Consider the following 25,049-nt stretch of genomic DNA (forward strand, 5'->3'; position numbering starts at 1 on the left):
GCTGCACAGAGGCATGTGCAGAAGAATTCTCTGAGTCATTAGCAGAGTCTTTTCTGCCTGGTTTCGGGGAACTCCTTTCCCCTGAAGAGCCCCTTGGGGCATTCTCTGCTTTTCTTCCCGATTCTCGCGAATCACTCAATTCACATTCAGATACGGAGACTGAAGAGGTAGTGTCTGAAGGCATGACAAGCCTTTCCTTCATCTGGGCAGTCAGTGCCGCGGTCAGGCTCTTTGTCTGCGCCAGCATGTTTTCCCAGATATTTTGGCTCTTAGCTTTTTATGCTAATAAATCTTTTTCCAAGGCCTGAATTCTTTTTTCATAATTTTCAAATTCAGCCAGAGTCTGGGTCACGACTGACCCCAGAACAACAGAGAAATGCTCTGTTTGAGACTCAGTAATCACGGGGTCTGAGCACTCAGCTAATTTCTCCAGGATTTTCTCTGGATTTTTACAATTTTGCTGAGCCCAAATTAAATCAAGTCCTGTGATTAGGCATCCCTTTTCATGTAGAAATTCTACGATTGAACTACCCTGCATACACTGCGCCATACTGTTGCAGAGAGCAGGAATTAATACGTGGCCGAGTCGGGAATTTATTAAAAATAGTTATTTTTTATTTTCCGAAAAACCCGCCCCCACAACTATATATACAAAGATTTAGTTTAATAAGCAGATTCAGTTGCATGAGAATCAACCTACAAGGATACCATCAATAATCTGACTATATTGGAAGTCAGAAGTTGGAAAAGGCCTCAGCTATTAATTAATAGCGGTTTCTAACTAAATTAAGCTAAGCCAAGTAACTCACTCAGGCTGACTCGTGCGGTCTGTCTTCCTCCTCCAGCGGCTGCAGGTGAATCGTTAAGGGTCGTTAAGGGTCGTTAGGCACACAAAGGTGTTAATAGGAAAGCGAATCCTTGGTCTCTCTGCAGTCCAGGCACAGGGGAATGTGTGAGCTCAGGCAGACACATACGTCCAGGCACAGGCAAACTCCAAAGCGGGAACCCCAAAGGCGGGAAGACCCCCAATATTTATAACCTTTGCTAGACAAAGGGCAGAGTTACCACACCTTAGGTGCGAAAGTGCACGGCCAATCTCAGCCTGGCTCCAGCGCGGGAACTCACGGGGCAGTCCTTCCCCCCTTCACGGCTGCAGGGCAGGCGAGGGGGGAGGGAAAACAGGCAGCTTTTCCTCTTTCCCTCTGATGTCCGGGCAGGAGAGGCATTTAGGGGTACAGGACTCCAGGACATAGGGTCTTGGGTCCTCAACTTGACCCATCTTTCATGACTGCCTAAAAGAGCATCTTGCAGGGGGTTAAACGACCCTCCTTTAACCCACCCACGAACCCTACAGGAATTGCTTCGTTCCTTTACTGGCCATGTCCCTCGCGGGAGTTTGAAACCGTGGTTATCAGACCTCCGCACTTACTTCGGAGTCAGACTCCATCTCAAACACGCTCTTTCATACCAGGCAATCGAATCCCACCCAACCGAACGGATTCCACAATACTCACAACTCTGTTGTCTTCGCTCGGGTCCATGCACACAGAATTAAGGGTCTATAAAAATGGCTGCAGCCTCATCAGGGAGACCAAAAAAAATGTATTAGTTGATTCCAGCTGGGTTCAAGACATCACCAGCCCTGACTGGCACTTCTCAGGGTGCCACCAAGAGGTGGGGCACCCCTCCTGTAGGTGAACCTTCAGAGTCTAGTGATCTCCTGGACGAGCCCCCAGTTTGTCATAAATATCAGGCATAAACTTGTGTTCATGCAAAAATAAGGCTTTTAATAGAGTTGCAGGAATCAAGCAATGTACAGGCCTGGGTGCATGAGGAGACTCCTGACTGAAGTCTGGAAATTAGGCACAGGCTGTGACACAGCCCCGGAGGGTGATTAATAATTAATAAAGAATTGTGAACGAAAGCTTTAATACCTCTGTAATATAAGTTACCGCTGCCGTAGAGCACAAAGAGTTCCAGCCCACTCTGCTGGGCAAATAGCATAAAGATCCCAAATGGCATTAAGCCATGGGGAAAATTCCTCTCTCTGTTTATAGTTTGAATGTTTGCTAGTTGATTAACAAATTCCCTGTACATATTTTATCCTAAATTGTCTTCATAAGCATGTACGGACATTTATATTAATATACAGTGGTTGGGGGTGGCAAGAGTTCAGAATATTGAATTTAATAAATTATACCTTAATATAAATTTTATATCTCCCCAATTAATTTCTCACCTCCGCCAAAAGGCGTAGGTACTGAGGAATCCCCCTCTGCAACAGCAGCCGTGCACTCTATTTCATGTCTGCTGCCTTATCACTGCCTGGTGCACGCCTCTGCTGCTGAGTTACCAGGAGCAGACCCCAACTGTCTGCATGCAATCGGCCTGCTGGCCAGCGTGACACCGTGCTGACACTGCACAGCATCGTACTCCTTCTGCACCTGAAGTCCTCCCTAAGAATCCCTGGACAAAGCAAAGAATTTATAAGTAAATGCTTTAATGCCTCTGTAATTTTCTATTGCCTCCTGCTATTGCAGAAAGAGCTTCAACCCACCTACTGGGCAAATAGCATATTGACCCCAAGCGGTACTTGCCAGAGGGAAAAAACCTCTCTCTGTTTATAGTTTGAATTGTTTGCTAGTTATTAGTAAGTTATGGTTTGATATTATTCCTAGAATGTCTTTCATAACTGTTTAGATCCTTTTAATATTAAAATTTAGTGGTTGGGGTGGCGAGAGTTCAGAATATTGAAGTTAATAAATTATATATTTTTATAGAATATCATCTCGCACCAATTAATTTCTTCCTATACATTCCCTCTGCCACAATTGGCGTAGGTGTTGCAGACTGTGCTGCTTGTTATGGTTGCTTGTCTGTGGGAACCGTGGTCAAAGGCCTGCAGACCAATGTGATCAAGGCCTTGCCACACAGGACTCCAGATGATTCAATGTGAATTATGCCAGATACAATTTTATTGTGTTACAGCCCAAATATATACACTCAGGCAGTAGAGCACATGCCTACATATTAGAATAATTAGTCAAGGACAACCCACTACATCAGCAGAAACCACACCTTGTTATTCTCACTAACAAGGTGTCCATTATCTATCCCTTCTGAGATAAGGTAGCCAGCAGCTGGTGGGAACCAAGGTCAGGATCCATCTGTTGTTGTCCTTCTTAATTCCACTCCCACAGCCTTCTGCTTTGCATTTCCACATTAGTGGAACCGTATAAAATCAAAATTAGAAACAGTAGAGCATGCCTCTTTCTAATATGTAGCTGTACTATCTGCACAGTCATTATCTGGTATTTCTTCTCCTTCCTCCACCACTGTAAACATTATTGAAAGGTCTTTGACATAAGCTCAGGTCGGGCAAAGGTGGATTTCCAGTTAAGGCATTTAATTATGTAACAACAGAAGTTGCTGGGGTGAATGTCATAGACATGTAGTGTGTAAAAGCCCTGACAGATGGTATGCAAAAGGTCATTGACACATGTGGCTCCTATAGTTACTTTTCTTGTCATCATCTTGGCAGCCGTATTGCTGTGGTTTGGTGTTGTCTCAAACAATTTTTATTGATCTATGGTTATGCCGAATAATCTTGTGATACCTTACTGCTGCCAGTGTTACTTATGCTTTTGTTATTGTAATTCTGCTTTTACTGAATGTTTTTTTTCTGTATACACACGAAGCTGTGCACCTGCTTGTTTGTTTTGAACTGGACAATGCTGTTTCCCTATTTCTTTCTAGAAATTCCTAGGTATTGTGAGGAATAGGCCCCGAGTCAAACTACTGCTACAGAGCAGAATTTCCTAGTGTGTTGTTTTCAGGCTAACTGGAATATTTTATTGAGAGAAATTATTAATCTTTAGCTGTGAGTGGAAGGAAAAAAAACCCCAACAGCTCCTTATATAACCCATTCTTCTTCTGAGAAATGCAAATAGTCAAAATATAAATCAGACACTCACTTCTCACACATTTCTCAGTTAGCTCTCACTTCTGTACGGCTTCCCCTTTGCAGGGGTCTGGTGTCTGTGGTTGCCTCTGCCTTAACTCTACTCCACCCTAACCCTTTTTCCTCTAACCTCGTCATCTTTTTGACATCTCACCTCATATCTCCAGATTTATCATGTGAGATATATGTGGGTTGATCTGGTTATTTCTGAAGGGAGGGAAAGAGAGAAGGGGGTTTGGATTGTGAGTCTTCCCGGGGACTGTGTTTCTGGGAGGGGTACTGTATTTCTGTATTACTTTTAACTTGTATATGACTGCATATATTTGTGTATATATATGCTTGTAAATTGTGCTAAGCTGTAAATATAGCTTCATTTCTTAACCTGTATCTGGCTGAGTCTAGTCTGGGTGATTTCATAGGAGTGTGGGGGCAGGTAACACTCAAACCATCACACCTAGGCTTTTTATTTTTAATTATTTTTTGTTACTATTATCTTTCTATACTTTCTGCAGAATTCTCAGTGTTTTTAACTGGAGTTTGGCACAAGGAGGAGCAATAAAATAATAGCCAAAAACCAGAATTCTAATACCTTTTGTATGTAATACCTGTAGGTGTTGTGTCTCCATTGGAAGTTAAGTGAGCTTTTCAAATGACTACCCATTAGATGTCACTTCAAATATTTTGTAGTGTTTTTTTTTTCTCCCAGAAATCTATTCTTTCCTGTGTCTGTTGAATTTCCTGTTCTGCTGTTGGTACAGTTTTGCTAACATAATTTATCTTGGTCTTTGAATTAGTGGGTTTAGAAATCTGCCTTCCAAACATCTCGAATAATCACCATTACCAATTAGAACTGCAGTAATTGCCTCTTATTTCACACAAAGGTGTATGTATACATATGTGTATGTACAGGCACATGCATGTGTGAAAATCAGCCTCCCTAGCAAAATAGCAGCAGAAACCATAAGTAGTATAAGCAGTTGCATTCAGTATATAATGAAAAGCCCCACAATTTCAAACAGATAATGTTTGTATCATGAGGGTTCTCCAGTCATCAGTTTGGTATGATTTAGCAGTTCTGAGCTGGTTATCCTAATTAATTTATAATACAAGAGAATACAACAATTTGGTTCATGTGAAGAGTACACTGAAAACAAATGTACTGTCTTAAAGGTGAACTTCAAAATTATTTAACAAAGGAAGATGTTAAATAGCATCTTTCTATTCTGACTTACTAGTGTCAGCAAGGAAGGTTTACCTCTTCAACAATGAAATACAAACAAAACATTTCTTGTTTTAGACGTTGAAATTGTGATATCCCACATTGCACAATGGAATTGAAATAAAACCGTAGCTGATTAGTTTTGTAACATGCTGTGTGATTAGTATGACCTCTTGGGTTAAACAGGGGAATATTCAAGTTTACTCACATAATGAAACAACCAAGTAAATGGATGAAAAATCCAAAAGCTAGTAACTGCACTGCCTATGTCTACAAATAAATAGGATAGTAGCAGTACAGGTATTAAAATTTGGCCTTGTAATTTTATGTATGAATTACAAAAAAGAAACACATTCATTTTCCCACACAAAATACATCTATCACACATTGTAGTCTACCAAGAGTTTTTAAAAGTTAACTTCTTTCTTCATAATTCTAATAAAACCTTGTATAACCAGAGCAGATGGTACCATAAGGCCTTGATAACTTCTAAATAAAGTATGAAGATTTACATATTTATTGAATGGCCTTTCATGGTAAACAAGGTTCTGAGAACTTTAACTTCTGTTAAGAAAAACAAGTAAAAGAAAGTATCTTTAGGCAAAGATTAAGGACACAGCAGGAACACAAAGGACAAAACCTAAGCCTATTTAAATCTTCAATTAGTTCACAAAATATCTATTTTGACAGTGTGCTTGTACAGGATTTCTATTTACACAGTGCAAAATACCCAGGTTCCTTAGGACTGTCATTTTCTAAGGTCCATAACATTTGCATGTGCTTGAAAACACTAAGGAAATAGGATCAGTGAGACAGAATTACAGTATCATATTTTTTTCAGACAAGCAATGGAGAACCTGAATCTGTGTTAAACACTGTCCATTCTTTTTTCTTGGTTTTTGGTGCAATGTGCAATGTTTAACATCCAATGTTAATTAATTTAACATTCAATACATTTCACCATAATTTAAAAACACAAAGTGATGCATTTGGAAAGCTCTACCTTTTGTGCAAGAATGTGAGTCCAAAATAAACTAAACAAAATTAAACAAATTGAATTATCACAAGGCATTATTGCTGTTTGTTTACTCTAAAATAACGTATGTTTATACCTATAAAAATTTGAATTTTTTCGTTCCTCAGTAAATAATCTCTATTGTATAAGCAACATTACTATGTTGTTACTACGATGTTTACATTAGATTGCATGTGTGCAATAAATGCTTGCTTTATAAAGTACACCTTGATTAGGAATTTTAATAGAAATTTTATAGCAAAGCGTATATGTAAAAATCTTTTTAATGACAGTGCCTAACTCCTAAAATGGAAGCCATTCAAGGGCATAAGGTTTCAAAGGAAACTGAAAGTTGTATGAGAGAAATTTTAAGGATTTAAGTTTTTTTCCTAGAAACACTTAGAGGATTTTGTCTTTAACATTATAGACTTGTTAAAGATGTAGAGAAACTTTCCCCAATACAGCATTTTACATCTGCTTTTCCAAAACACACAGTGCTGCCTGCCTGATGTTAAAAAAAACAAAACGAACAACCCTCATAATCTCACTTAGATGGCAAGTAAGAAACTGCTAAAACAAGGTAAAACATGATTTTCACGATTCCTCCCCTAAGATTTTTCTTTTAAATAAACACAGAAAAGTGACGTTACTTTGCCAAAGCGAACTGCAGAAACTAACTACTCAATGAGAGTTTGAGAAAGAAAGGGGAAAAGGCAAATGGTAGCAGGTGATGAACTCGAAGTCTGCACTGGCACTGTGCACAAACTGGAGTCGCAGGTGAACGCTGCTACTCAGTGGTACAGTAAATGTCCTGCCGCCACGCACCCTCTGCGGTGCTCCGAGCGGTAGCCTCATGCACTGGCGGTTAGCTCTCCCTTCTCTAGCTGAAAGGCGCAGCCACCGACAGAGCCCGCGTCGTGCGATCACCCCGCACCTGGTCCTTTCATCACAGGCCCCAGACATGCCGGGGAGGGCTCACGGCAAACAGACGAGGCCGGGGCCTCTCTCAGCTCCCTCTAACGGTCCGTGCCGGGCACGGCCCGAGTCCGCGGCGCGGGCAGCACAAGCGAGCGAGCGCGACGCTGTGTTTTGCAGGTCGTCGAGCGGGAAGCCCCGCTGGACAGCTCCGAAGCAAGGCGCCAATGTTTCAGAGACGGCGCAGATGCGGGCGACGGCGGAGAGCAGGGAAGCTGGAGAGCCCCACTACGGAGGTCCCTTCTTGGCGGGGGTAATCCCGGGAGCGAGCACGGTCCCCGCCCCCGGGAACCCCGCACGCTTCCACATCGCGGGACATTCCCGAGCGGGACGGGCGAGGACGGGGAACGAAAGCAGATCTTACCTCTAAGCGCGGCGAGGCGGCGAGGCGGCGAGGCGGCGAGGCGGCGAGGCGGCGAGGCGGCGAGGCGGCGAGGCGGCGAGGCGGCGAGGCGGCGAGGCGGCGAGGCGGCGAGGCGGCGAGGCGGCGAGGCGGCGAGGCGGCGAGGCGGGATACCCGCGTGGGGGCAGGGAAGCGAGGAGGACCCTGCACCGCCTCATGCCGCGGCCGATCCTCCCCACTCAGGTGACGTGATGCCCGTTGTTTTGGTCCGCCCGACCAATCGGACGCGGCGTCTGGATTCTACGGGAGCCGCGATGGGCCCTTCGTGGAGGCAGCAGGACTCTCCTCTGCCGACCATAACGCATTGCGCAGGGTGCACCACCGCCCGGTCTTCCTGCGGCTTTAACGGTACCGGCATGGACGCGCCGCGGCAGTTCCCGGCGGGCTTCGGCCTCGAGCAGCAGCAACAGCAGCTGCAGCGTCCGCCACCGCACTGTCAGCAGCAGCAGCAGCAGCAGCAGCAGCAGCAGCAGCAGCAAAGCCAGGAGAAGCAAAACCTACACTACCAGCAGCAGCAGAGCCCATGTCTCCAGTGCAACAACTGCGCCTACTATGGGGCTGCTGCGGCAGCCGCGGGGGATAACCTGCCCCTGCTGCTTCGCACTTCTTCGCCCCTCTCGGGGGCTTTCCGGACTCACTCTTCGCCGCTGTCTTCCGTCGCTACCTCCCGGCAGGGCAGCCAACTGAACGTTAGCGAGCTTACCCCTTCCAGTCATACTGGTTCGTCCAGGCAGCCACACCAGTACCCTCAGTACCACCAGTGCCATAGCCTGCAGCAGCAGCAGGCAGACAGCCCCAGTAGTAGTGGCAGCATCCACCACAACCACCACCATCATCACCACCACCACCACAATCATCAGCGCCGGGAGAGCAACCCCTTCACCGAAATAGCCATGAGCAGCTGCAGGTTCAACGGCGGCGTCATGCGACCGCTCAGCAACCTGAGCTCGTCGCGCAGGAACCTACACGAACTGGACTCGGAGTCCCAGCCGCTTCAGCCGCCGCTCGCCAGCCCCGCCGCCGGCACCCCGGCCGCCCCGGATATCGTGGTCTCTAAGCCCGAGCACAACAACTCCAACAACCTGGCGCTCTACGGCTCCTCCGGTCCCGGCCCTGGTCCAGGCAGCACCAACAACGGCGGGGGCAAGTCCAGCAAGAAGAAGAATCAGAACATCGGCTACAAGCTGGGGCATCGCCGGGCGCTCTTCGAGAAGCGCAAGCGCCTTAGCGACTACGCGCTCATTTTCGGCATGTTCGGTATCGTCGTCATGGTCATCGAGACCGAGCTCTCCTGGGGCGCCTACACCAAGGTACGCGCCGCCTCACAGCCGGTCCGGCGCGGCAGCCGGGTTCAAGTGCCTCGCGGCACCGTGGAGTGGCGTCCCTAGCCCCTCAGAGAACCTAGCGCGGCGAGCTGCGCGTCCTCTGTTCTGGCTCCGGCCTCACTCGCCCTGTGAGGCGAGACGGCCCTCCCCGGGGCAGGGCGGGAGTGGAGTGGGAGGTGGGGTGGGGTGGGTGGAAGTGGGAAGGGTACAGCACCTGTGCGTGGGTCTCTGAGGGACGGCCGTGTCTTTCTCTTTCAGGAGTCACTGTATTCCCTCGCTCTGAAATGCCTTATTAGCCTGTCCACAATCATCCTGCTCGGGCTCATTATCGTCTACCATGCAAGGGAAATCCAGGTAATATTTGCTCCTGTGGGTCACTGAGTGTTGCTGGCATAACTGGGAGAGCAAGGTGGTTTGTCTAAGGGTGCAGTGATGGTAAGTATTTGTCGTTTCCCTCTGGCTGAGAAAGCCTGTGGAAGTGGAGTGAATGGACATCAGCCCTGGAGAGAAACACGGTGGGCATATACACGTCGGGAAGCTCTGCTTGCTAGGGCGTGCTGCCTCCAGTTATGCTATGGGAACGCTTAGCTCTGGGCTTAGAACATGCCTTCGCAGTCTTTTATCGCCAAGTGACTGAGTTTCATGCTGTGTTTTCATGGCAAGGTTAATTATCATCACTGTATGTGAACTCCACTGTGCTGTCTCGGATGAGAGTACTCTAGGAGAATATTTAAGAGGAGAGGGAAGTGTTAAGCTTTAATTGTTTAATTTAATGCCTCACAACCCCGAGGAATGTGATAGAGGATAACTTAAGAAAGGTGGAGAGCTAGAGTTAGGAGGAACATCATGATCAAAACTCTAGAATAAGTCCCACAATATTGTCACAGGTTCTGTCTGAAGGATTTAGTTATAGTTTCAGTTGTAAATTTTTTGACCAAGAAATGGAAATGTGGCATTTCGGCTCAACTGAAACATACAACAGAGAGATTTCAAAGCTTTGAAGAGAAAAATACCTTGTAAATACACTGGTGCTTTTGCTTTTTTCAGTTTAGTTTGAGATACATTGAGCAATCAGCCAAAACGATGGCTTTCAAGGTCAAAGACAATTTTTTTGTACTGGTAACGTTCAGTAAAAAATATAAAAATCAAGGATTGTATAGTATCCTGCTTTTTGTGCAAATGAATGCTGTAGTTTCAATGTGAAATAGTACCTAGTCTCCTACTTAAGGTAATGTTAAAGAAGTATTATGTTACTGAGGACTGTTTGCCAAATTGGATCATGTTGTGCAGTCTTTGCACATGCAAAACTTACATTCCTGGCTCAGAGCCCAGTTTCTCTGCATTAATAACAAAGATACTGAAAGCTACTTAATGATATTGTACTAAATAAACAAGGATGCTGGTGAAAGAGCATCTCTATAAACTACTGGAGTGCTGGTGAAGACATTTCTTTCTCTGTAAAATAAATAAATGGCACTGCTGCGATGTGGGAGTCTTATTCTCTGGCTTATCTTTCACAAGTGATGCTTGAGGCATGAAGAGCAAAACTGAAAAAAAAAACCCTCAGTAAACGTTTTAATTACTCTATTAATTTTCTAGAAAATTCACATGGAAATTTTAATGCAACATAATCAAATAGTTGTGCATTCTTGTATGCATCAGCGCATACTAGGTAGTTACTCCAAGATACAATTGTATTTTTAATTCAGGTGAAGAGTTACAAGTTTTCATTTCCTTAGGATTATGTTATGGGTCAGGAAAAAAACAAACCAATCTGAAACTGAAGTAGTAGTAGTAGTTCAATTTTGGTTGGGTTTTTATGATTATTTTAAAGAACTTCCATATGTATACAACTGCATGGAAGGAGTTAAGCAATCATGTGACTTAGTCAAGATTAATACAGTTTTTTAACACTGACAGTGCAGAACACAAGTACACCTGCCTGTAAACAGAAATACTGTATGGTTCAATCTGAGAGACACTGCAAATGTCAGTAATCATGGCAGGGCTTGGAGTGATCTGCAGCTTCAGGGGGCTCCATCACGTTGAAAAAGAAAAGTTCTCATTTTCAAGAAGGTTGTTAGGATGAAAGGGCATAGCACCATCTTTAGCTGTTAGATGTCAGATAGTTTTTTAATTTAGGCATAGTCTGGTTTTGTACACACATTTGACTTTTAAAAAGTAAGCTGAAGAACACACAGAGAAAAACACATGTCTGTTTACAGTTGTAAATTTGTGTTACACTTGACATCTGGAAAACAGACGTTCCTTTAAAATACTTCAGCGTAGAAACATATAGAATCTTCTCCATGGAAAATAAAATACTGCGTAAGTCTGATACTCTGCTATATGCAGTAGAATGAGCCATATACATATATAGAATGTGCCTGTAGATGTTCAGTTGTGCCCAGGAGGACTCGCTGCACTGGCTATTTGTTTATCCTGCTCAAGTTTGAATATAGCTTTCCAATTTTTGTCTTATGTGCTTGGACTTTGCCAGTGCATGTTGTGTAAATAAGAAGGAATTGGAAAAAACAAACTGTTTCATGAAACAGGAGGTCAGTGTATTCTGTTTGACATGTGCTAACTTTCATACTCTGGTGGAAATAAAGATTTTTCTGTAGAGCATGAGACAAAACATGTTGGGAAATAGAAATCTGAGAGTCTTGTAAATATTACGAATTACAAACTTAATGTTTAGGAGCTCCTAGTGACTTAATTCCAGCAAGTGAAAACCATCCTTTTTATCCTTTTCAGCAGACTGTAAACTTGATTAGTGGTAGGAAATCCAAGCAGCCATGCTGCAAGCAGGTCTATAGGGCCGTGACTTAGCAGGTGACTCTAATCTTTCTGTGCAAATGACCTTGCTTGTGTGTTTTGCTTTGCAAGAAGTTGTCCAGTCAGTTAAAACTCCTGAGTTTGCCTGTCCCAGACCCAGGTGAGTGTTTAGCGTCAAGGGAGGTTTATAGGGACTTGTAGGGAGTCATCCAGAGACCTAACAGTAAGCAATGTATTGACGTGGGACAGATGAGTTTTCTTTTGAATCTTATCTGTCGGTTGGACCGTGTTTGGTGTGCCATGGAGGAGCTGAGCACCTGCCGTCTTGTATAGCTTAGGGGTGCATTTTCCGCTTGCACCTTTTCAGCACCGCAAATAGCTCCGCACGGCCCAGCCCAACCCGGCCCAGCTCTGCGCACCCGCAGCGGCAAGGTCCGTGCCAGGGACCCGGCCCCGCTGCGAGAACACCTAGCGGTCGCGCCCTACCACTCCCGCCCACCTCGTCAAGTGAGCTCCACTCCGGCCATGTTTGCAGCCTGGCGTTCAATGCTTGTTGGCAGCATAATTTTGCTCATTAATTCCCTGGAACTTACCCAGAGCTCTGCATCTGCAGACTGATAACCAGGAAGGTGCATCACTATTTAGATGGGAATCACTGCATGGATGCTGTGAAATGTTGTGAAATCCTGGAAATGTAGAGATATTTCAATCAAATGGGTTTTCAGTGATCATGCTATATTAGTTGTTCTGTATAAGTCTTAAGAATAAAGTGTGAGCTCTTATTAAATTTAATAAATGGAAGCTGGTCTTAAGCCTGCAATACATATTGGATGAAACCAACTTGGTTTAAATGATAGCTTATAGCTTACATTATAATTTTCAGAAAAGTGTATAAAACCTACAAGCATATTTCCATCACATCTCTCCCCTTTCTAGAAAGAAACCCCAATGCACAACATTAACGATGTTGAGAGTTGAGGACAGTGGCAACTCCTAATCTGTGTGTTCTTATTTTGGGCCATTGTTGTCATGTCTATAATGCTGCTACAAACATCACATTTAGGAGATAATGAAACATGCAATGCTCTCTCTCTCTCCAAGCTTGTGTATTTGTTGATTTAGTTCTTCAGAGCATGTCCCTGTTTGGAAGATTAATGGAAAGATTCTGTTTTGTCTTTTTCTCAGCATAGAACTAGTATTTCTCGCTGACTGATATTCCAATTTAGAGTTTGAGGAGAAGGAGGAGGGAAGAGATGAGAAGACAGCGTAATCTAATTATCTTTTTTTTTGATGTATAAATTTTCCATTTAATTCATAAACAGCTTATGACTTAATACCATTTTCCATAAGTGAAGCAGCAGCATGGGACAGAGTCTGAACCTCTTTTCCTTCACCTTGATACAGATGTTCTTACTTCTGCAGAAACATGGAAGTTGATGTTATTTGGTAGAAATTAATAGGAGCTGTCATATTTTTGTATGAGATTTCTAGACATTTCTGAGATGCTTAGGCAGAACACCTACGTAAAGTCTTGCAAACTCCAAGGTCAAGGTTAAGCCGTTGCTTTCACAGAAGAGCCTCCCAGGGCTCCAGGGAAAAAGCACCTTCAGTCCCTAAATGTTTCTGAAGTGGCAGGAAAACAATGTGTTGTTGGGAGATGTGGAGTGAAACACTTTCAATCTCGATTAACTTTATGGAAGGTTATCACAGCTAAACATCCTGCTGAAGAATCAAGAATGTTTTCTTCTTTTTATGTTTCTGAAAACTTGAAGAAATAGAACAGGCAGTTTTCAGGAAACAGCGAAGAATGGCAATACATCTCTTGACCAGTTTATTGGGCAAATAAATTCCATAATGCAGTATAATAATAAACACTGTGGACACTTCATTATCTTATTATCATCAATGAAAAGTTCTATAGTAAAAAAATTGCAGTCATAACCATATAGGAAGTTAAACTGCCTTACGCTTTTCTGTCATGGGAAGCAATGGATGTTCTGCAGGCCAGATTAAGTATTTGTATTAATTGCTTTATTTTTTACTCAGGTACATGTGCATCTCATTAGCTGCCTTGTTGGCAGTCGGTTGGCTATGCTGAGTCTAACTGGCCTTTGCCTAGGTATATTGAAACATGTGGGACTACACACAGACCGTAAAAAATCTGCTGCTGATAAAAATGAGTTAAATCAAGAGCATAGGTGAAAATAAAATTCGAATTATAAATTTATTCTAGTCTGAAAGCTGTTGACAAGTAGTGATTTTATTTTTTTTAACTAGGCCTTGTATCAGGCGTCAGCACAACTCAGGGTGTAGCAGTTTTGATCCAGGATACAGTAACTTCATGTTCAGACTGAAAAAAGTATCATCTGTTAATCATGTTTAATACACATTCCATATATGTATTAAACAGAGCATTTGTCACAGAGAAGTATTCTGCCACCTACGCTAATTGTGGTGGAGGGGAGAAATTAATTGATGCGAGAGGATATTTTATAAAAATATATATTTATTAACTTCAATATTTTCAATTCTTGCCACCCCCAACCACTGAACTTTAATATTAATATTTGTTCTACACGGTTATGAAGACATTATGGGAATATATCAAACATTAACTGTTATAATAACTAGCATACATTCAAACTATTAAACAGAGAGATTTTCCCTGAGGCTTAATGCCACTTGGGGTCATAAACTACATGCCCAGCATGTGGGCTGAGAGCTCTTTCTGCTCTATAGCAGAGGCAATAGAAATTACAAAGGCATTAAAGCATTTACTCACAATTTCTGCTTAATCAGTAATCACCCTCCAGGGCTACGTCACAGCCTATGCCTAGTGTCCCATTCTTCAGGGTCTCTGCCTGTGGACTTTGAGGCTGGAATCCTCCAGCTTCAGGGGAAATAGCCTCTGAACTGCTGGATTCTTCTGGATGTTCTCTCCAGGGATATGTAGGCAGGATCTCAGGTGCAGAGGCAGGATGCTGTGCTGTCTCAGCATGATGTAATGCTGGCTACTCAGGCCGATCATGTGCAGACAAGTGGGTGTGCTTCTGGCAACTTGTGGCAATGGCACACACCAGGTAATCTTAAAAAGGCAGGCATAAGTGAGCTCTGCAAGTATGTACACAGGCAGGCAAGCAAGCAATGTGAGGGAGCAAGCACGTGTTTACCTGTGCACCCCAATTTATTAAATGTGGGCTGAGAGTTATGGCCCATTGGCCACCAAATTGACCAATCAGGTTGGCAGTCAGCCAAACCTTACCATAATAGGTATAAGCCAGAGGCCTCACCTTCCAAATATGGGAATCACGGATCTTACACTAGGCAGGCACGAGCTAGGCGTGTGAGGGCTTACACAATCAGGTGTCCTGGGCAGGCCAGACTTTATGGCACCAGGTCTGTTGTGCCCCTTTATGCTCATTTAATATGTTTACCTCTGGTGCAGGCAGAGAGACATGTCCAGGCAGGGCAAGGCATAAATAAGCCTATTTTCGGGCCTGCAGGCCCTCCACGACAACATTCCACACATGTTTTGAACAGCAGGAAATCATACAAGAATCCAAGTACACTGTGTCTGTCAGATTAACATTTTAGGATTTTTTTGTGAAAAGAGTTAGTTTTAGTTCCATTCAGTAATTTTTTGATAGACTTTGTCTGCAAAACCTGTTGACCTATGAAAAATTCCAGTTCCCACTGTCTCTAAAACACAACACTGTGATAAATAAAGCACAGAAGGCTGATAAGAAAGTCCTTTTAACTTTGGTCAGCATCCAAACATATTTGAGGCCTTTTGCATCAAAATAATATTTTCCAGATGCCTCTGTTTCCAATAGGCACCATTAGAATATAGGAGGAGTTTGTACCTGATAGTCAGGATGCTGCATGGATGACCTGGCCATATCTAGGATTCATAGGCTTTATTATTCTGAGTGTTTTTTAACAAGGCAGTCAGAAGTTCATCAGGACATAGTAGTGCATAATGAAGTGTGAGAAGGTATATTATTGCCCTTGTAGAAGAAGAACTTTCGTAACAGATTCTGGGCTTATATAAATTGTGTCACTTAGCTGAAATTCACAGAGATACCATTGTGTGTGATCCCAGAGGCATTCTATATGCATACTTTAATGTGAAAGTATTGTTACGACCTTCACTGTGGGGACTTTAGATCACATAACTCTTTACTGCAGCTCTGCTTTGCCTGAATTAGAGTGAATGTGTGCCAAGACTGACAAGTCCAGATTAATGCTCTTGTGATTCTGATTGTGGTTTGTATGTGATTACTAAATGTAGTATTCTGGGCTTTGAATTTGGGTTGAGACATATTTGTCTTATTTTTTAAGCAAAGATCAGAGCAGGAAGGGCTGCTGCTTAGGACTTGGGAGAATTAAAAAAAACTGTGTGGAACCTTCTGTGCAACTTCAGTGAACTATTTTCACCCTTGATTTTGATGATAGAAGTTGTTTCACTTAGTTACTAAAGGGTGAATTACTGCTCTGAGTCTCTGAATCTCCTTTTAAGAGAAGAGACTGTAATTGATTTTGTAATTAGTGTTCAGATAAGCTGTTTATACTGACGATTGTACAAAGTTTCTTTTACTACTTGAGAATATTGTCAAATATGCAAAAAAGAAAGTAATTTTGTGAAGAAGTTTCCAAAAAATGGCAAACCAAACAACCAGTCATTTTTTATGCTTTTCTATTTTTCTTTTGCTCTCTCTTTGGTGTTTTTTTGTTTGTTTGTTTGTTTTTAATAAAAAATTAAGTTGCATGGAAAATCTAAATGGAAAAACTTCCATTTGGAAAATGTTATATGTGGGATACCTATAAATTACGTGTAAAATGTGAATGGAATATTTTTATTGGAAGTTGTGTAAATTGTCTTTGTTCTATTATTTCCATGAAAGCTATATTAAATAATTTCCTCTTGAAACTGTCAGAATATCAGAAGAGATTGTTATGTTTTACAGTTTAGAAAGAATTATTGTGTATCTGAATGCAGGCGTTTTCAACCAAAAAAACCTCAGCATCACACTTAAATATTTTATATAATACTGTTTTATTGTAGTTGCCAGGAGTCACACATTTGTAACTTACTGATTCATTCAGCTTTTCCCTCTTGAGCAGTCCTTGCAATTGTACTCCATCTGTGTGAATTAAATTCCTTTTTGAGGAAATACTAAAGACTTTCACAACAGATGGAAGTATCCTGTGAATTCCATGTAAAGTAAAAACAAAGGATAGGCCTTAAATATCCTTTTATTTTCAAACCACTACACTTATTCTTTTTAAGAGTAATTTGCTCTGGGTCTTTTTGTTTATTTGTTTGACTTTGTTTTATTCTGTTGGGTTTTGTCTGTTTGTTTTTCTGTACAGAAACATTTATTAGAAGGGAAACCTGCTCTGCCAAAATGGCATCTCAGTGGCTTCTTCATGCTGTAGAGCCATTCTGATAAGAATGAGAGAGCTGGATTCTTTGTAACGCACAACAGAATTGTTATGGCCAACAGAATTGTTTCTTACATTCTCATTGAGTACTGTCACGGAGGGATATTCTGCCACCCATGCCAATTGTGGTGAAGGGGAGAAATTAATTGGTGCAAGATAATCTATAAAAATATGTAATTTATTAATTTCAATATTCTGAACTCTCGCCACCTCCAACCACTGAATTTTAATATCAATATCTGTTCTAAACGGTTATGAAAGACATTCTAGGAGTAATATCAAACCATAACTTATTAATAACTAGCACACAATTCAAACAATAAACAGAGAGAGGACTTTCCCCATGGCTTAATGCCGCTTGGGGTCAATATGCTGCTTGCCCAGTAAGGTGGGCTGAAACTCTTTCTGCTGTATGGCAGGAGACAATAGAAATTACAGAGGCATTAAAGCCTTCAACTTCTTATTAATTGTCAATCACCCTTCGGGGCTATGTCACAGCCTATACAAGCCTCCAAACTTCAGGGGACTCTTTGCCCATGGACTTTGAGACTGGAATCCTCCCGGCGTCAGGGGAAAGGAGAATCTTCCCAGCTTCCAGGGAAATGACAGTCTCTGACCTTGTTCTTCTGGTGAAGAATGCAATCTCTGCCCTTGTGTCCTGGCTTCTTCTGATTGCTTTGGCCAGAGATTCTTAGGGAGGACCTCAGGTGCAGAAGGAGTACAATGCTGTGCAGTGTCAGCATGATGTCATGCTGTGGTGGTTTGGGTGTACCCTGCACCCCCACACTTTAGAAGGTACCCAGACTAGACTCAGCCGGGCTCTGGGAATATAAATGAAGCTATTTATTTACAGCTAGCACAATATACAAGCAGCTACTTACAATATATACAGTAATATACAGAAATATACAAGGTAAAAGTAATACAGAAACACAACTCCCCTCCCAGAAACCTGAGTCCCCAGGAGGGGCTCTCAACCACCCCTGCACCTTCTGCCTACCCCTCTCAACCTTACCCCAGTCCTAAGGAAGAAAAGAGGTTCAGCCAAGAGGTTAAGAAGCAAAGGTGAGTGGCAGGTGAGGTTAAGAAGATGCAGCTCAGTCAAAGCCCAGCCCAAGAGTGAAGACAAAACAGTGAGAGTATTATCTAATGTTTCATTCTTCTTCAGCAAGACTCTGAGGGAAAGTAGACATCACCGTTGTTGGTTTTTTTTTCTTTTCACAGCCTATGGTCTAGTTTTTCTCACCAAAACATTCTAGCTTGCTTCAAACGAGCACAATCCACCCCTGTCTGCTTCACTCAGAGTATTGCTAAGAACTATCTGATCTAATCTAAACCAATATTTACACTAATGAATTTTACAAGTTCAGTTCACACTTCATTTCTCCTATCCCACATGTAGGTGATTCAAAAGCTCAGAACAGTTTGTCTCCTCATAGATGAGACAAGAACAGGGACTCCCAGGTGACATAGGGTTCGTGCTCATGTACTGCAGATTCTTTCAGTGTTGGATGCCGATGGTATCTAGAACAGAAAACTCCTAACAACTTAAACTCTCTCAGCTAAGGTTAAATTTCTCTGTGGAATACACTGGATTTCACCATTCTCCTGCATTATCCAGTAGGTATGACTAGGACCTTCAGCAGACACCACCCCTTGGACAGGTTTCCCTTTGCCCAAAGGAGAAAATACCCAAACGGTTTTCCCTAACAGATTCTTCTCATGTACAACAGGAACTTTATCACCGTTTACTGTTTGGACCAAGTCTGATTGTGCAGGTCCTGCTCTGTTTACTGAACCTCTACTGTTTACCAGCCAGATAGCTTGTGCTAAATGTTTGTCCCAGTTTTACATAGTTCCACCCCCCATAGCTTTTAGGGTGGTTTTCAGCAAACCATTGTAGCACTCAATCTTCCCTGAACCTGGTGCATAGTAGGGCACATGGTAGATCCATTCAATACCGTGCTCTTTGGCCTAGTTTTTCACAAGATTATTCTTGAAATGAGTGCCATTGTCTGACTCGATTCTCTCTGGAGTTCCATGTCTTCACATGATTTGTCTCTCCAAGCCAAGAATGGTGTTGCGTGCAGTAGCATGTGGAACTGGATAGGTTTCCAGCCATCTGGTGCTAGCCTCTACCATCGTTAGCACATACTGCTTACCAGATCGAGATCGAGGCAAAGCGATGTAGTCAATCTGCCAGGCTTCACCATACTTGTACTTTGACCATCTCTCACCATACCATAAGGGCTTGATTCGCTTAGCCTGCTTAATAGCAGCACAAATGTCACAGTCATGGATGACTTGGGTGATAGCATCCATGGACAAGTCAATCGATATGTTGCATCTCTGCCTTGATATCCAGATGAGTCATGGGCCCACCGAGCTAGAAACAGTTCACCTTGGTGATTCCAATCAAGGTCAAGATCAGAGTTTGCATCAACTTGAGAAATCTTAACAGCTTGGTCTGCCTGCTGATTGTGTTGTTGTTCCTCAGTAGCTCTGTTCTTAGGCATGTGTGCGTCCACATGCTGCACCTTCACTGGAATTCTCTCCAGTCATGCATCAATATCCTGCCGTAGATCAGCACACCAAATAGGCTTTTCTTTCCTCTGCCAACCATTCTTTTTCCAGTCCTTTAGCCAACCCCATAGAGCATTGGCTACCATCCATGATTCGGTGTAGAGGTAAAGGATAGGCCAATTTTCACATTCAGTGTCCCGGGTTTAGGCTGATCCCTCCCCCAAGAAGAAAATTCACAACACAAACCTCCCTTGTTTTTTGAAAGTCAGGGAAAGATGAAATTGTATTTTCTTATAGTATAAGTATAACAATGTAAAGAGAGATAATAACTAGAGAAGGAAGGAAGAGGAAAAAAACAATACAATAACCTTAAGGGAGATGGGGGAGGGGTGAAGCGGCGGCGAAGCAGCAGAAGCAGCAGTAGCCAAAACAGCAGCTGGAGAAGACAGACGAAGCTGAAGCAGCCGAAGCCAGCGGGAGAAGGGGCAGAACAAACTGTGCTTCTAGACATTAAGTTCTTGATGCTCCAATGAAATTATATTAATTTATCTATTGTTGCCATTTATGTGGCCTATCCCTGGAAAGTTCATCTCTCCCCTATGTCTGCATTAGAGGATCAGCTCAAAGGGCCACATTCAGCCACATCAAGAGCAAGTTGGACAGCTTTTACTTCAGTGAACTGTCTGGATTCTCCTTCTCCATCTCTTGTTTCAGTAACTCTCCTGGTAGGACTCCAGACTGCTGACATACATCTCCGCTTGTTCCCAACAAGATGAAAGGAACTGTCTGTGAACAAAGCATAGTTCTTTTCCTGATCAGAGAGATCACCATAGGGAGGAGCTTCCTCAGCACGAGTTATTTTCTCCTCTGGAGGTTTGTTACAGTCTGTGCCTTCTGGCCAGTTGGTGGTCACCTCCACCACACCAGGTCGATCAAGATTACCCATTTGTGCTTGTTGGGTTATCAAAGCCATCCATTTAGTCCTGGATGTGTCTGTGGCATGATGCGGTGATGAACCTTTGCCCTTGAACATCCAGTTTAGAACTGGCAGTCTAGGAGCTAAAAGCCATTGTGATTCAGTTCCAATCACTTCAGAAGCTGCTTTTACCCGTTCATAAGCTGCTAGTATCTCTTTCTCTTTTGGGGTGTAATTTGCCTCTGAACCCCTGTAGCTACATCTCCAGAAACCAAGTGCGTGACCACATGTCTCATTTGGAGCTCTCTGTCAAAGGCTCCAAGATGGACCATTATCACTGGTGGCTGTGTACAGAATATTCTTAACATCCGGACCAGATTGCACAGGTCGCAAGCCCACTGCATGGACTACTTCTTCCTTGATCTGATCAAAGACTGCTTGTTGTTCAGGTCCCTGCTCAAAATTGTTTCTCTTACAAGTCACATCATAAAGAGGTTTGACAATTTGACTGAATCCAGCAATGTGTAGTCTCCAAAATCCCACTGCACCCTAGAATGATAGCGTGACCATCTTATTGGTGGGAACTGCCATGGTGGAGACTTTATTGATCACATCTTGTGGAATGTGACGGTGACCATCCTGCCACTACACTCCCAGAAACTGAATTTCTCTGGCAGGTCCTTTGACCTTGTCTCTCTTAATGGCAAAACCTGCTTGCAACAGAATGTCAATGATTTTGTTACCTTTCTCAAAGACTTCCTCAGCAGTTTGGCCCCACATAATGATGTCATCAATGAACTGTATGTGCTCTGGAGCTTTACCTTTCTCCAGTACATTGGTGATGTCTGAGTGACAGATCATTCATCTGTGTTTCCACCCCTGAAGCAAACGGTTGAACTGGTATGGGATTCCTCTCCAGGTGAATGCAAACTATGACTTGCACTCCTTTGCTATGGGAATAGAGAAGAAAGCATTAGCAATGTCTATGGTAGCATACCATTTAGCCTCCTTTGATTACAGATCGTACTAGAGTTCCAGCATGTCCGGCACAGCTGCGCTCATGGGTGGAGTCACCTCGTTGAGGACTCAAAAATCAATGTCAGTCTCCAATCGCCATTAGGTTTATGGACAGGCCTGATGGGACTGTTGAAAGGTGAATGAGCTTTCTCGATGACAGCCTGATTCTCCAGTTGACGAATCAGCTGATGAATAGGCAACAAAGAGTCACGGTTAGTTCTGTACTGCCTATGATGAACAGTTCGAGTAGCCGTTGGTGCTTCCAGATCCTCTGTGTCATGATGTCCCACAACTGCAGATTCATCTGAAAGTTCAGGTCTAATGAATAATTCCAATTTACCATCCTCAGTCTCCACGGATGCTATTCCAAAAGCCCATTTGTGACCTTTTGGATCTTTGAAACAGCCTTGTGTCAAAAAGTCAATTCCCAGAATGCAAGGAGTATCAGGACCAGTTACAATAGTATGTTTCTTCCACTCTTTACCAGTTAAACTGATCTCAGCCTGCAACTTGCTTAACTCTTGAGATCCACCAGTGATTCCAAAAATAGAAATGGACTCTGTCCCTTTGCAATTTGATGGCAATAAAGTACACTGAGCACCTGTGTCAACTGAAGCCCTGTATTTCCAAACTTTTGAACTGCCTAATGAATACATTCCAATAGATTCGGTTCTCTCCACTATCCCTTTCCTCCTGCTGGCTGGAGGCAGGGCACCCCTAATGCTGAACATGGCATGTAGGGTGTACACAGTGATTGGTGTTGTTGTGAGAGAAATTAAAATTGTTGGAACAATTGCAGTTGCTCTGGGGAGCTGAAGAAGTGACAGCTACTTTCCTGGCATTATTGCCTCTGTTTCTGCCACTCTGCAGTTCCCTGACTCTCTTTGAAAGAGCTGAAGTAGGTTGACCATCCCACTTTTTCATATTCTCACCGTATGTGTCACGCAGATTTATCCACAGTGACACACATGATTGCTGATGTTTAGGTGGAATTTGTCTCCTCCTGGTTTGGAATTGCCTTGCAGGAGGTGGGCGTCTGTTCCTGATTGCAGAAACATGCACCCATTCAGAAGATGCAGGAATGGTGTCTTTTACCAGATTGGCAATGTTTTTGAGATCCTCCTTCAGTTCTTTCATGCTGTTCTTAATGCCATTGTCAATGCCTTCTTTCATCTCTGTACCCAGAGCGTTTATGGCACAGATTATAGCAGAATGTGGCAAGCAGTCCTCTATCTGCCTGAGCTGGTCAGTGAATTCACCAACAGTGAAAGACCTTCCATTATCTCTCCTTGATAGAAGCTTGCTGGCGAAGATGTTAGCGTAGGATGAAGGAGCAAGCTTAATAAGCTTCTTTGCAAGACCTTTTCCAAGAGGAATGTCATCAGGCTCATGTGTGCCTCTCCTTAAAGGACTTCCTTCACAGCAAACTCCTTCAGAAGCTTAATTCCCTGCTCAACGGTGATCCACTTCTTGGCAGCCTATGGTAGATCATCTCGGGAAGGATATCTCATAGCCACAGCCAACAGAAGGCGTGTCCACAAGCTAACCCTACCAAGAGGACTTGCTAGGTATTTGGCCACTCCACTCTCCTTGGTGAGTGGTCCTACCTGCTTGGCAGACTTGTCTCCTACCTGCAGGGCATTTGCACCAATGCCAAGACATCTCACTCGCCAGCTTAGGATTGGTTCACCTGATTCCCTTTGTCGGGGTACGGAGGCTGGCGAGAGGCGAGATCGGGGTACTGACGACTCGAGACAGCAGCTTCTAGGCATCTGTGCATCAGTACATCAGTACAACTTTATTAGGGTAGTGCAGTGTCTTATATAGTGCTCCAGAGGAGGTGTTTCCAGCCAGCCTGGGGCTGGCAGAAGTGGACAGTACAGATTGGCCCCAAGTTATGTGTAAGGCAGAGATAGGTTACCTGTGGTAAACAACCTGTGAGTACCACCCAGGGGGGCTGGCCAGGGTCAGCCCCCCTTGGGGCTGCGTCCGCCCCAGGGACCGGCAGATTCCACCCCCTGACAGCTGTGCGTGGGTTGCTCATAGTTGCCGGCTCAGGCCCTGGGAGCCTCAAGGCTCCAAGGACACTTCACATCACAGGGTCTGATGTTTACCTTTCATGCTCCGCTGCAGGAGAAAGCTTCCTACAATACCCCCTTCTTTTCTTTGAGCAACCCACGTTCGATCTTATACAGGCCGTGTTTGATACAGGTATGGATGATACAAGTGCAGGTTAACAACGCTAAAGTTAAGAGAACGCATCTGTGAAGAACCCTTTTGCTAGTGGTAATAGTCTGGCAAACTAACAACCCAAGCTTAGCTAGGAATCCCAAAAGCTATTCCTGTAAGCGACAGTGAGTCAAATGTTCAAAGCCCAAAAGTCCAGACGAACATCACAGTCACTGGAGAGTGCAAATCCGTCGTCTTCGTTGGCTCAGCGTGGCAGCTGATGTTGTAGAGCTGCAGCTGCACCAAGCTGTCCAGTATTTCTCCTCAGGCTCCCACAGTTCTGGATTCAGTCTGTAGTTCTCAGAAATCTCGATGTTCTAATCACACCTCTTAGCTATGAGTTGCATCTGTCCATTGTGCTTTAAGAACTACTGGCCTCTAAATATAGCACAAAGATATGCCTTAGATGTTGCATTCAGAATATTCTGCTTAGGCCTTTTCCCACAGTTCTTCATCTACTTTAAGAATTTAGGGCAGTGTTTTTTATCCCTTGCAGGGCCCTTGCAAGAGATAAAAGGTCACATTGCCATCTTATGCCAATTTGAGTGGGCTTTGGCCTTTACAAAAGGATGCTAAACTGAATCTATTCCATTAAACCACAATCACTGAAACTCATGAAAATACCCAAATTCACTAACCATGATCAGACCTCATCATCCATAGACACATACAGCCATCATTTCAGTACTCCTTTCAAGATCTTACCACAATTCTGCCATCTGAGCAGGATTCCTGCTCACCTTAGGAAAGGACAGGCTAATCATACTCAAGCTGGTCTCCATCTTACAATGCCTGTGAAGATAAGGGATCAAACACAAACAAACACGGAGACAAATGCAAGTGAACAAATACAGAAACAAATACAAACATATTGAATGCCTAGGCTGACAAATCCATTGATCCTGTCTGCAGAATTTTTTATACCTGCTCCCTTGTCTTTCTACCCCCTTTTTTCCCCCTTTTTTTTCTTTTTCTTTTTTTTTTTATTCCAGAAAACACCCAGATATACAGAAAGAACCCAAAACCAGAACATCCCATGATTTCCCCATATCAAAAAAAATCCCATAATTGTTATATTACAGACTCTGAGCCTTAACTATACTATTTTAACAGCTCAAAGATCTAGGAAATGAAGGAAATAGGAGAAAAAAAAGGCAAAGAAAAACTCAAGAAGTGTGGTACCACAGGAAAGTCAGAATCAGAACAGAGGGGAAAAGATCTTCCTAGAAATTCTGATACAATT

The 25,049-nt window shown here is 43.3% G+C and overlaps 1 protein-coding gene across 3 annotated transcripts in view; it reads left to right on the forward strand.

Annotated features, from left to right (window-relative positions):
- Positions 1-7,764: 7,764 nt before the first annotated feature.
- The window catches only part of KCNN2 (potassium calcium-activated channel subfamily N member 2), a 107,645-nt gene continuing 90,360 nt past the window's right edge, over positions 7,765-25,049 (forward strand). For all 3 annotated transcript variants that reach the window (XR_010309099.1, XM_064176585.1, XM_064176586.1), the window contains exons 1-2: positions 7,765-8,883; positions 9,157-9,252. Coding sequence is in view for 2 of the 3 variants with exons in the window: in XM_064176585.1 (XP_064032655.1) it covers positions 7,765-8,883; positions 9,157-9,252 (1,215 nt within the window). In the remaining variant the exon portion in view is untranslated. The remainder of the gene's footprint in view (positions 8,884-9,156; positions 9,253-25,049) is intronic.

Source organism: Pogoniulus pusillus, chromosome Z (assembly GCF_015220805.1).
Source record: "Pogoniulus pusillus isolate bPogPus1 chromosome Z, bPogPus1.pri, whole genome shotgun sequence".
NCBI lineage: Eukaryota > Metazoa > Chordata > Aves > Piciformes > Lybiidae > Pogoniulus > Pogoniulus pusillus.